Source organism: Natator depressus, chromosome 1, assembly GCF_965152275.1.
Source record: "Natator depressus isolate rNatDep1 chromosome 1, rNatDep2.hap1, whole genome shotgun sequence".
NCBI lineage: Eukaryota > Metazoa > Chordata > Testudines > Cheloniidae > Natator > Natator depressus.
In genome coordinates, this window is record NC_134234.1 from 206,838,710 (window position 1) to 206,852,615 (window position 13,906).

A 13,906-nucleotide genomic window follows, 5' to 3' on the forward strand; every position below is an offset into this window, starting at 1 on the left:
CCCATGCCCCAATTTCTTGCACAAGAAAAGTAGCAACAAAGTCTGAGAATTGCTCTTGGTCTGTAGTCCTCAAGTTCACCAACTTGCTATTGATGGCTCTTCTGCAGCAGCCTTTGAGAAGAGTAGGGACTGTACAATAGGTGAACAAGCTGGCTTTAAGCCAGGAAAATGACTGTTTAACCCTACTGTTCCAGAAATTCTACCTAACCTTACTATTGTAGGAAGCTGAGCTGTGAGGAAAGTGTAAAGAGGTAACAGTGAGTAATACGCTTGTTAAAAGTGAAGTTCTTACATCAGCAGCTCAACAAGTCTTCTGCACACTCCTGCATCAATCACAGCTTGGATTTTATCATTAGGTCCATCAGACAAATATGACAGGGCCCAGCAGGCATCAGCTAGCACATCTGTGTCATTGACAAAGAGCAACCAGGACAGCACACTCAGACAAGGTGCAACCTACAGTAAGTAGAAAAAGCAGATGTATGAATAGTTGAATTCAAAGGGCCAAGACAGCTGGGAGAAGTATTCTAAAAGCAAGTATTGTTTTTGACTACTGAGCAGTAGAATATGCACGTACTCATTCTGGAAAACGTGGAGAACCTAAATCAATACTTCCATGCAGTGTCCAATCTTCATGGGGAAGCAGGAGTGAATTCTGCTTCAACCTCAGAAGTGCAGACATGGTCAGACATGCAGCAGCAAATATCACCACGGGAGAAACTGGGAGCAGTGTGACATTCAGAATCAGTTATATGGTTTCCGGCTCTGCACAAGTTGCAGCTATTATCGATAGTGCCCCGTAATGCTTTGTCAGGCCCTGGACTATCCAGCAGCAAAGTCACCAGACTAGTATAAGTGTCCCACCCGCTTTCAGACCTGGGCCAGTTTGAGTGACTATAAGTAAAATGACATGAGCTCAAAGCAGTGTGGCATTAGAGAGAGGTCTTAAATACATCCATGCAGAACCCCACAACTTCCTGATGTTAGACTAAGCAACTCGGCAACCATCCTGCCTGTATCACTTGTGGCAGTGCCCTATGAAGCCCTGCCAGTATTGATTGCTCCTCCTGTTTCAAACTAGATGCATGCTGTGTACATACCACTTATTACTATGAGTGCATAGTAAAGGCCAGACTTTGCTCAGTGCAAATAGGTATGACACAGTATTGAAGACATAATGGGTAGGATTGCAGACAGTTTTTTCAATACTTCCCATTCCATCAACACCCCCCACACCCCCCCATATACATCACACACTCATATAATTGGTGCTCTGCTTGAGAAGCTTGACTCGAGTTTAAGGAATTTGAGAGTTGCAGCCAGGCTCCACAGAGCTGATGGTTACAAGTGAGGCAGAGTTCTGTCAGGAGAATGCACAAATCATGGAAAGGTACCCAAACTCTCTGTGGAAGAACGAACATTCTTCTGTACATTAAGTAAAAATAACTGATCTCCAGAAGATAGCAAGTCTTCATTCCATGTACTAGGTTAGCAGGACTGGTTTGGAAATTGATTTTTTCATAAAATACCTTTCTCTGAAAAATACTAACCATTCAAAACCCCCACCTCTATCAGTTATCTAAGAGGTGGACTTGGAGGTACCATTTTAGTTCCTTGTGGAGAGCTCTCCACATCACAAAAAAACCCCCACCATTTCAGTTGGTGCTAATTCACTCTCCCGCTTGTTGATAGTCTCAGCAAGAGGGCAAAGAGTAACTGGATCATGAAAAATGAACTCCCTCTCTTTTCTAGAGGTGGTGTCCATGTTAGAGGTGAGACATACTGGCAAGGACAGTACATATGGGAGAAACTTATAGAATCATAGAATATCAAGGTTGGAAGGGACCTCAGGAGGTCATCTAGTCCAACCCCCTGCTCAAAGCAGGACCAATCCCCAATTAAATCATCCCAGCCAGGGCTTTGTCAAGCCTGACCTTAAAAACTTCTAAGGAAGGAGATTCTACCACCTCCCTAGGTAACGCATTCCAGTGTTTCACCACCCTCCTACTGAAAAAGTTTTTCCTAATATCCAACCTAAACCTCCCCCACTGCAACTTGAGACCATTACTCCTTGTCCTGTCCTCTTCTACCACTGAGAATAGTCTAGAACCATCCGCTCTGGAACCACCTCTCAGGTAGTTGAAAGCAGCTATCAAATCGCCCCTCATTCTTCTCTTCCGCAGACTAAACAATCCCAGTTCCCTCAGCCTCTCCTCATAAGTCATGTGTTCCAGACCCCTAATCATTTTTGTTGCCCTTCGCTGGACTCTCTCCAATTTATCCACATCCTTCTTGTAGTGTGGGGCCCAAAACTGGACAGTACTCCAGATGAGGCCTCACCAATGTCGAATAGAGGGGAACGATCACGTCCCTCGATCTGCTCGTTATGCCCCTACTTATACATCCCAAAATGCCACTGGCCTTCTTGGCAACAAGGGCACACTGCTGACTCATATCCAGCTTCTCGTCCACTGTCACCCCGAGGTCCTTTTCCACAGAACTGCTGCCTAGCCATTCGGTCCCTAGTCTGTAGCTGTGCATTGGGTTCTTCCGTCCTAAGTGCAGGACCCTGCACTTATCCTTATTGAACCTCATCAGATTTCTTTTGGCCCAATCCTCCAATTTGTCTAGGTCCCTCTGTATCCTTTCCCTGCCCTCCAGCGTATCTACCGCTCCTCCTAGTTTAGTATCATCCGCAAATTTGCTGAGAGTGCAATCCACACCATCCTCCAGATTATTTATGAAGATATTGAACAAAACCGGCCCCAGGACTGACCCTTGGGGCACTCCACTTGACACCGGCTGCCAACTAGACATGGAGCCATTGATCACTACCCGTTGAGCCCGACAATCTAGCCAACTTTCTACCCACCTTATAGTGCATTCATCCAGCCCATACTACTTTAACTTGCTGACAAGAATACTGTGGGAGACCGTGTCAAAAGCTTTGCTAAAGTCAAGAAACAATACATCCACTGCTTTCCCTTCATCCACAGAACCAGTAATCTCATCATAGAAGGCGATTAGATTAGTCAGGCATGACCTTCCCTTGGTGAATCCATGCTGACTGTTCCTGATCACTTTCCTCTCATGTAAGTGCTTCAGGATTGATTCCTTGAGGACCTGCTCCATGATTTTTCCGGGGACTGAGATGAGGCTGACTGGCCTGTAGTTCCCAGGATCCTCCTTCTTCTCTTTTTTAAAGATTGGCACAACATTAGCCTTTTTCCAGTCATCTGGGACTTCCCCCGTTCGCCACGAGTTTTCAAAGATAATGGCCAATGGCTCTGCAGTCACAGCCGCCAATTCCTTTAGCACTCTCGGATGCAACTCGTCCGGCCCCATGGACTTGTGCACGTCCAGCTTTTCTAAATAGTCCCTAACCACTTCTTCCTTCACAGAGGGCTGGCCATCTACTCCCCATGTTGTGATACCCAGTGCAGCAGTCTGGGAGCTGACCTTGTTAGTGAAGACAGCGGCAAAAAAAGCATTGAGTACATTAGCTTTTTCCACATCCTCTGTCACTAGGTTGCCTCCCTCATTCAGTAAGGGGCCCACACTTTCCTTGGCTTTCTTCTTGTGGCCAACATACCTGAAGAAACCCTTCTTCTTACTCTTGACATCTCTTGCTAGCTGCAGCTCCAGGTGCGATTTGGCCCTCCTGATTTCATTCCTACATGCCCGAGCAATATTTTTACACTCTTCCCTGGTCATATGTCCAACCTTCCACTTCTTGTAAGCTTCTTTTTTATGTTTAAGATCCGCTAGGATTTCACCGTTAAGCCAAGCTGGTCGCCTGCCATATTTACTATTCTTTCGACTCATCGGGATGGTTTGTTCCTGTAACCTCAACAGGGATTCCTTGAAATACAGCCAGCTCTCCTGGACTCCTTTCCCCTTCATGTTAGTCCCCCGGGGGATCCTACCCATCAGTTCCCTGAGGGAGTCGAAGTCTGCTTTCCTGAAGTCCAGGGTCCGTATTCTGCAGCTTACCTTTCTTCCCTGTGTCAGGATCCTGAACTCAACCAACTCATGGTCACTGCCTCCCAGATTCCTGTCCACTTTTGCTTCCCCCACTAATTCTTCCCAGTTTGTGAGCAGCAGGTCAAGAAAAGCTCCCCCCCTAGTTGGCTCCTCTAGCACTTGCACCAGGAAATTGTCCCCTACGCTTTCCAAAAACTTCCTGGATTGTCTATGCACCGCTGTATTGCTCTCCCAGCAGATATCAGGAAGATTAAAGTCACCCATGAGAACCAGGGCGTGCGATCTAGTAGCTTCTGTGAGTTGCCGGAAGAAAGCCTCATCCACCTCATCCCCCTGGTCCGGAGGTCTATAGCAGACTCCCACCACTACATCACTCTTGTTGCTCACACTTCTAAACTTAATCCAGAGACACTCAAGTTTTTCTGCAGTTTCGTACTGGAGCTCTGAGCAGTCATACTGCTCCCTTACATACAGTGCTACTCCCCCACCTTTTCTGCCCTGCCTGTCCCTCCTGAACAGCTTATATCCATCCATGACAGTACTCCAGTCATGTGAGTTATCCTACCAAGTCTCTGTTATTCCAATCACGTCAATTCCTTGACATCACCAGGACCTCCAGTTCTCCCTGCTTGTTCCCAAGGCTTTGTGCATTCGTATATAAGCACTTGAGATAACTTGCTGATCGCCTGCACTGCAGCTGGCTATATGCTCTACCTGATTCTATGAATCAAGAACTTTACTTCCAAAGCTGTCAATCTATACACATTTCAACAGCACCAAGCACACTCAAAAACAAGCCTGATTTGTAAGAAGTCTGTTCAAAGAGAAATTTTGAAAGTCCCAAACATTTCTGCTGCTTCGCACTAAACACCACAATGCCTTTCTTTCTTCCTTATTCATGGACTTCATCTCACTACTTCTCAAATCCTTGATTTCTTTAACACATTTCTTACCTTGGCAAAATCTGGAGGAGGATTCTTCCCTCTGCAGAGGTTTGATAGAGCCCACACAGCATTTCGGGTCATGGTGAGACGATTCTGTTTTGAAAGTAATCTGAACATTAAAAAAACAAAACAAAAAAAAACAAAACAGTCAAGGTCTTTACTTCTAAACTCAGTCCAAGAACAAAGCACACTATAGTACTGTTATTTCAGGTGCATGAAGCATTTAAGGTGGCCCAAAGTCCAGCTTAGAAAGTTTACATTAAACATGTGTCACTGGTGAAATAAGAATCACACACATGCTCCCTGCCTGCAGAGCCCCTCCTTGTGGATTTTGCTAGTCCAGTGGCATTTGTGCTGTGTCAAAGATGATGTTTGAAAAATAACTGCAATTTTGCTAAAGATCAGGATCTCCATGAAAGTTTTCAATTGGTTTAGGAGCTCTGCTCCTCAACTGACTTAATGGTCTTATAGCGAAAAGAATCTTTCAAAAAAATGCAACATCAATTGTGTCAAAGATCTAGTTCTTCATGAAACAGTTCTGCTGGCTCAATAGCTCTACCACTCCTAAAATAATATGAACAATTACATACCAATCCTGGTCTTCGTGAAAGTAACAACTACTATGCTCTTTAACTGGCTGAACAGTTTCATGAAAACAGATCTTTGACAGAGCTTGAGCCAGCTAAAAAATTTCACAAAGAACAGGAACTGCAACTGAACCGCTACTTTGACAAACAGGATCTTTATGAAAGTGGAATCTGTTTTAATTAAACAAGTCATTGTTGTGCCAAAGTTTCACTTTTAATCTATCAGCATTATTCATTGTAACTAAATCCTTATGAGTAATGATTAGCTGGGGGAGGAGAACAATGTGTTTCCTTTACAAAGAGGTCTTGGAAAAAATTTTCAAGGAGAAAGTAGTTAAGGACATTTGAGGTCAATGCTAATTGGGATAAAATACAACATTGTTTTACAAAAGGTAGATTGTGTCAAACTAACCTGATCTCCTTCTTTGAGAAGGTAACAGATTTTTTTAGACAAAGGAAATGAAGTGGATCTAATTCACCTCGATTTCAGTAAGGCATTTGATATGGTTCCACATGGGGAATTATTAGCTAAACTGGAAAAGATGGGGATCAATATGAAAACTGAAAGGTGGATAAGGAACTGGTTAAAAGGGGAGACTACAATGGGTCCCACTGAAAGGTGAACTGTCAGGCTGGAAGGAGATTACTAGTGGAGTTCCCCAGGGATCGGTTTTGGGACCAATCTTATTTAATCTTTTTATTACTGACCTTGGCACAAAAAGCGGGAATGTGCTAATAAAGTCTGCAGATGACACAAAGCTGGGAAGTATTGCCAATACAGAGAAGGACAGGGATATCATACAGGAAGATCTGGATGACCTTGTAAACTCGAGTAATAGCAATAGGATAAAATTTAATAGTGAAAAGTGCAAGGTCATGCATTTAGGGATTAATAAGAATTTTTATTATAAACTGGGGACACATCACTTGGAAGTAACAGAGGAGGAGAAGGACCTCGGAGTATTGGTTGATCACAGGATGACTATGAGCCGCCAATGTGATACGGCCGTGAAAAAAGCTAACGTGGTCTTGGGATGCATCAGGCAAGGTATTTCCAGTAGAGATAAGGAGGTGTTAGTACCGTTATATAAGGCACTGGTGAGACCTCATCTGGAATACTGTGTGCAGTTCTGGTCTCCCATGTTTAAGAAAGATGAATTCAAACGAACAGGTACAGAGAAGGGCTACTAGGACGATCCGTGGAATGGAAAACCTGTTTTGTGAAAGGAGACTCAAAGAGCTTGGCTTCTTTAACCTAACCAAAAGAAGGCTATGGGGAGATATGATTGCTCTCTATAAATATATCAGAGGGATAAATACCACGGAGGGAGAAGAATTATTTAAGCTCAGTACCAATGTGGACACAAGAACAATTGGATATAAACTGGCCATCAGAAAGTTTAGACTTGAAATTAGACAAAGGTTTCTAACCACCAGAGGAGTGAAGTTCTGGAACAGCCTTCCAAGGGAAGCAGTGGGGACAAAAGACATATCTGGCTTCAAGACTAAGCTTGATAAGTTTATGGAAGGGATGATATGATGGGACAGCTTAATTTTGGCAATTAATTGATCTTCAACTATTAGCGGCAGATATGCCCAATGGCCTGTGATGGGATGTTAGATGGGGTGGGATCGGAGTTACTACAGAGAATTCTTTCCTGGGTGTCTGGATGGTGAGTCTTGCCCACATGCTCAGGGTTTAGCTGATCGCCATATTTGGGGTCGAGAAGGAATTTTCCTCCAGGGCAGTTTGGCAGAGGCCCTGGGGGTTTTTAGCCTTCCTCTGCAGCGTGGGGTACGGGTCACTTGCTAGAGAATTCTCTGCACCTCGAAGTCTTTAACCCACAATTTGAGAACTTCAATGGCTCAGACATAGGTTAGAGGTTTGTTACAGGAGTGGGTGGGTGAGATTTTGTGGCCTGTGTTGTGCTCTGAATCATTGATCTGTCCTCTTCATTATTTTCCACTCCTTCAGTTTTGGGTCACCTGCAAATTTTATCAGTGATGATTTTATGTTTTCTTCCAGGTCATTGACAAAACATGTTAAATAGCAAAGGGACAAGAACTGAGTCTGGTGGGACTCCATTGGAAACATCTCCTTGATAACAACTCCCCATTTATAATTACATTTTGAGACTTGGATGGTGAGATATCATCTTTTATTGGACCAACTTCCATTGGTGAAAGAGACCAACATGGCTACAACAACACTGCAAACATTTTGAGATCTATTAGTTAGCCAGTTTTTAATCCATTTAATGTGTGCCATGTTAATTTTATAGTGTTCAAGATTTTAAATCAAAATGTAGTGTGGTACCAAGTCAAAAGCCTTACAATGTTTAAGTATATTACATCAACACTATTACCTTTATCAACCAATTTTGTAATCTCATCAAAAAAAGATATCAAGTTCGTTGGAAAAGATCCATTTCCCATAAACCCGTGGTGATTTGCATTACATCACATGCCATTAATTCCTTATTAATCAAGTCCCTTATCGGCCACTCCATTATCTTGCTTGGGATAGAATCATGGAAGATTACGGTTGGAAGAGACCTCAGGAGGTCATCTAGTCAAACCCACAGCTCAAAGAAGGAACCAACCCCCAACTAAATCATCCCAGCCAGGGCTTTGTCAAGCCTGATCTTAAAAACCGCAAAGGATGGAGATTCCACCACCTCCCTAGGTAACCCATTCCAGTGCTTCTCCACCCTCCCAGTGAAATAGTGTGTCCTAATATCCAACCTAGACCTCCCCCACTGCAACTTGAGAACCCCACTTCAGGTAGTTGAAGGCTGTTATCAAATCCTCCCCTCACTAGTCTCTTCTGCAGACTAAATAACCCCAGTTCCCTCAGCCTCTCCTCATAAGTCATGTGCCCCAGCCCTGAATCATTTTCGTTGTCCTCTGCTGGACTCTCTCCAATTTGTCCACATCCCCTCTGTAGTGGGGTGTAAAGATGCTGGTTCCGGTGGGACCCAACTGAGAGTGCCAATTCAGGACAAATTGCTTAAAGCAGAGCAGTTACAGCCCAAGGCTGGGGTTTTTCCACCTCTCAGGCAAACCAAACCAGCCAGACAGAGAAGACTTTGGTTTTACCCCACTGGCTAACCACAAGTCACACAAGCAATTCCCTTAGACACTCCAGTTTCCCAGTATCACCACCAGTGCCACTCGTTATGGGGACAAATGGTTATGAAAACCAATACCCAAGGAAAAAGGTTCTCCCGATCCCAAAGGACCAAGCCCCAGACCCAGGTCAATATACAACTCAGATCTTACCCACAAATCATGTTGTTGTCAATCCTTTAGAATCTAAAATCTAAAGGTTTATTCATAAAAGGAAAAAGATATAGATGAGAGCAAGAATTGGTTAAATGGAATCAATTACATACAGTAATGGCAAAGTTCTTGGTTCAGCGTTGCAGCAGTGATCGAATAAACTGCAGGTTCAAATCAAGTCTCTGGAGTACATCCACAGTTGGGATGGGTCATCAGTCATTGGTTCAAAGCTTCAGTGTAGCAAAGTTCCTCCAGAGGTAAGAAGCAGGACTGAAGACAAGATGGAGGAGCTGCAGCAGCTTTTTATATTCTCTTGCCATGTGGTCTTTCTTTCTTCGTTCCAAAGACAAGCTGTCCATCACATGGCATGGAAAAACCTCAGAGTTCTGTCCATAGGCATGTCCCTGCATACCTTGCTAAGTCACAAGGCGTGTCTGCCTTCTCTCAATGAGTCAATTGTATAGCTGATGGTCCTTAATGGGCCATCAAGCAGGCTAGGCAGAGCTGACACCAACTTGTCTGGGGTGTCACCCAGAAGCATAGCACACGTTTAAATACAGACAGTATAGAGCCAATACTTATATCTTTAAATACAAAAATGATACATGCATACAGATCACATAATCATAACCAGCAAACCATAATCTTGTCTTAGACACCTTATTTGACCCCCTTTATACAAGATTTGGTGCCGCTACAGGACCTTGGTTGCAACCATGCTCTATATGGTCCCAGTTCAAGTCAACAACATGACATGGGGGGACCAAAACTGACACAATACTCCAGATGTGGCCTCACCAGTGCCGAATAGAGGGGAATAATCACTTCCCACGATCTGCTGGCCATGCTCCTACTAATACAGTCCAATATGCCATTAGCCATCTTGCAACAAGGGCACACTGCTTACTCATATTCAGCTTCTCATCCACTGTAATCCTCAGCTCCTTTTCTGTAGAACTGCTGCTTAGCCAGTCGGTCCCCAGCCTGTAGCTGTACATGGGATTCTTCTGTCCTAAGTGCAGGACTCTGCACTAGTCCTTGTTGAACCTCATCAGATTTCTTTTGGCCCAATCCTCCAATTTGTCTAGGTCACTCTGGACCCTATCTCTAACCCTCCAGCATATCTACCCCTCCCCCCAGCTTAGTGTCATCTGCGAACTTGCTGAGGGTGCAATTAATCCCATCATCCAGATCATTAATAAAGACGTTGAACAAAACCGGCCCCAGGGCGGACCCCCTGGGGCACTCCGCTTTATACCAGCTGCCAATTAGACATCGAGCTGTTGATCACTACCCACTGAGCCCGACAATCTAGCCAGCTTTCTATCCACCTTATAGTCCATTCATCCAATCCATACTTTTTAAACTTGCTGGCAAGAATACTGTGGGAGACCGTATCAAAAGCTTTACTAAAGTCAAGATATATCACGTCCACCGCTTTTCCCATATCCACAGAGCCTCTTATCTCATCATAGAAGGCAATCAGGTTGGTCAGACATGACTTGCCTGTGGTGAATCCATGTTGACTGTTCCTGATCACCTTCCTCTCCTCCAAGTGCTTCAAAACGGTTTCTTTGAGGATCTGCTCCATGATTTTTCCAGAGACTGAGGTGTGGCTGTAGCTTCCTGGGTTCTCCTCCTTCCCTTTTTTAAAAACGGGCACTATATTAGCCTTTTTCCAATTGTCTGGGACCTCCCCTGATTGCCACGAGTTTTCAAAGGTAATGGCCTTTCAAAGGTAATCTGCAATCATATCAGCCAATTCCCTCAATACCCTCTGATGCATTAGATCTGGACCCATGGACTTGTGCATGTCCAGCTTTTCTAAATAGTCCTTGTCAGGTTTTCCCACACAAACTCTGAACTCTGGTGTGCAGATGTGGGGACCAACATGAAAGACCCCCTAAGCTTATATTCTACCAGCTTAGGTTAAAACTTCCAAGGCACAAATTCTTTTCCTTGTCCTTGGACAGTATTGCTGCCACCACCAACCAAGTGATTTACACAAAAATTTAGGGAAGCGTCACTTGGAATCCCTATCCCTGCAAAATATCCCCCCAAGCCCCTTCACGCCCTTTCCTGGGGAGGCTTGAGAATAAACTACCAACCAGTTGCCTTAATGCAAGCACAGACCAGACGCTTTGTCTTCAGGACACTGAAATCAATCAGGTTCTTAAAAGAAGAACTTTATTTAGACAGAAAAAAATAAAAATCACATCTGCAAAATCAGGATGGAAGGTAACTTTACAGGGTAATAAAAAGATTTAAAACACAGAGGATTCCCCACTGGGCTCAGCTTCACAGTTACAAAAACAGGAATAAAACTATCTCTGTAGCACAGGAAAATTCACAAGCTAAAACAAAAGATAACCTAACTCATTTCCTTGCCCTACTTACAATTTGTGTGAATTTAGATGGATTATTCCAAGTTATTTTCAGGAGATGATGTACCTGCTTGGCTTCAACAAACAGAGCACAAACAAAACCTCTCCCCCCTCGCCCCCCCGCAGATTTGAAAGTATCTTCTTTTCTCATTGGTCCTTCTGGTCAGTTGCCGACTAGGTTATTTGAACTACTTAACCCCTTACAGGTAAGGCAATTTAGTATAGCTGCCAAGGAGGGATTTTATGCTACCCTTCTCTCTATATTTATGACAGTCCTTAACTTGTTCTTTCACCACTGAGGGCTGCTCATCTCCTCCCCATACTGTGCTGCCCAGGACAGCAGTGTGGGATCTGACCTTGTCTGTGAAGACCAAGGAAAAAAAAAAAAAAAAGCATTGAGTACTTCAGCTTTTTCCACATCTGTCTCTAGGCTGCCTCCCCCACTCAGTAAGGGTCCCACACTTTCCCTGCCCTTTTTCTTCTTGCTAACATACCTGTAGAAACCCTTCTTTTTACCCTTCACATTCCTTGCTAGCTGCAACGCCAGTTGTGTTTTTGCCTTCTTGATTACACCCCTGCATGCTCGAGCAATATTTTTATACTCCTCCCTAGTCATCTCAGTAAGTTTCCTCTTCTTGTAAGCTTCCTTTTTACGTTTAAGCTCACCGAAGACTTCACTGTTAAGCCCAGCTGGTCACCCGCCATATTTGCTATTCTTTCTGCACATCGGGATGGTTTGTTCCTGTGCCGCTTCTTTAAAATACAGCCAGCTTTCAACATCAGGCTAACAGGCCTATAATTTACCATGTACCATTTTAAAAACCGACACAAAATTAGCTTTCTTCTATACTTCTGGAACTTCTCCAGAGCTCAAAGACTTACTGAAAATCAACATTAACGGCCCAGCAAGTGCCTCAGCCAGCTCTTTTAAAGCATCTCAGGGAACTAATTACTGCAAGGTAAGTAACTGTTAGTTTTTATTTATTTATTGTTCATATATTCTGCTCTTGGTGACTAAAACAGAGTTTCCCTACTAGTAGGAGGCAGGCCACAGGAGGCCTACGTGAAGAGTGAGTATAGGAATGCCTTACAAAAAAAAGCGTCCAACATGCATTCTTGCATCAGAGAACAATAAATGTTAAAGGTGTTGATCTGTTCTACACAACTCTGATATGGGAATGTTATCCACATGGGCCACACAGGCTGCCTGAGCCTGTAGAAGGAGCTTTAACCTGTTCAGGTGGATTTTTCTTAGATAAAACAGTGACAGTCCAAGACACACTTGGATAGTCTAAGCCCTGGTCTACGCTGCAAGATTAGGTCGAATTTAGTCGTGTTAGGTAGATTTTAAAATGAATGCGTCTACACAACCAACCCCGTTCTGTTGACCTAAAGGGCTCTCAGAATCGACTTCTGTACTCCTCCCAGCCGAGGGGAGTAGTGTTAAAATTGACCTTGCTGGGTCGAATTTGGGGTAGGGTAGATGCAATTCAACAGCATTGGCCTCCGGGAGCTATACCAGAGTGCTCCAATGTGACCGCTCTGGACAGCGCTTTCAACTCCGATGCACTAGCTAGGTACAGAGGAAAAGCTCCAAGAAATTTTGAATTACATTTCCTGTTTGGTCAGCGTGGCGAACTCAGCAGCACAGGTGACCATGAAGACCCCAAGAATTGCAAACGAGCTCCAGAATGGACCGAAAGGGAGATACTGGATCTGACTGCTGTATGGGGACAAGAATCTGTCCAGGCCAGACTCTGATCAAAAAGAAGAAATGCTAATATATATGCCAAAATCGCACAGGGCATGATGAAGGATGTTAGGGAGATTCCAAAACCTGAGCCGTCCATTGTAGGTGACAAATCTGAGGAATTGTCACAGATTGAAGTGTCACTAGAGGAGGTTTTGGAATTAATTGAGAAACTTAACAGTAACAAGTCACCAGGACCAGATGGCATTCACCCAAGAGTTCTGAAAGAACTCAAATGTGAAATTGCGGAACTATTATCTATGGTTTGTAACCTGTCCTTTAAATCAGCTACTGTACCCAATGACTGGAAAATAGCTAATGTAACGCCAATATTTAAGAAGGGCTCTAGAGGTGATCCTGGGAATTACAGACCGGTAAGTCTAACGTCAGTACCGGGCAAATTAGCTGAAACAACAGTAAAGAATAAAATTGTGACACACATAGAAGAACATAAATTGTTGTGCAAAAGTCAGCATGGTTTCTGTAAAGGGAAATCATGTCTTCCTAATCTATTAGAGTTCTTTGAAGGGGTCAAACAAACAAGTGGACAAGGGGGATCCAGTGGACATAGTGCACTTAGATTTCCAGAAAGCCTCTGAAAAGGTCCGTCACCAAAGGCTCTTACGTAAATTAAGTTGTCATGGGATAAGAGGGAAGATCCTTTCATGGACTGAGAACTGGTTAAAAGACAGGGAACAAAGGGTAGGAATAAATGGTAAATTTTCAGAATGGAGAGGGGTAACTAAGTAGTGGTGTTCCCCAAGGGTCAGTCCTAGGACCAATTCTATTCAACTTATTCATAAATGATCTGGAGAAAGGGGTAAACAGTGAGGTGGCAAAGTTTGCCGATGATATTAAATGGCTAAAGATAGTTAACACCAAAGCAGACTGTGAAGAACTTCAAAAAGATCTCACAAAACTAAGTGATTGGGCAACAAAATGGCAAATGAAATTTAATGTGGATAAATGTAAAGT

The 13,906-nt window shown here is 43.7% G+C and overlaps 1 protein-coding gene across 2 annotated transcripts in view; it reads right to left on the bottom strand.

Moving 5' to 3' along the window:
• KPNA1 (karyopherin subunit alpha 1) overlaps positions 1-13,906 on the bottom strand; it is a 150,025-nt gene that overhangs the window by 47,282 nt on the left and 88,837 nt on the right. Inside the window, exons 8-10 of one of the 2 annotated variants that reach the window (XM_074975300.1) lie at positions 10,304-10,441; positions 4,938-5,037; positions 293-456 (exon numbers count right to left, since the gene is read on the bottom strand). In XM_074975300.1, the coding sequence (XP_074831401.1) occupies positions 293-456; positions 4,938-5,037; positions 10,304-10,441 (402 nt within the window). The remainder of the gene's footprint in view (positions 1-292; positions 457-4,937; positions 5,038-10,303; positions 10,442-13,906) is intronic. The other variant, XM_074975290.1, reaches the window with a different exon arrangement.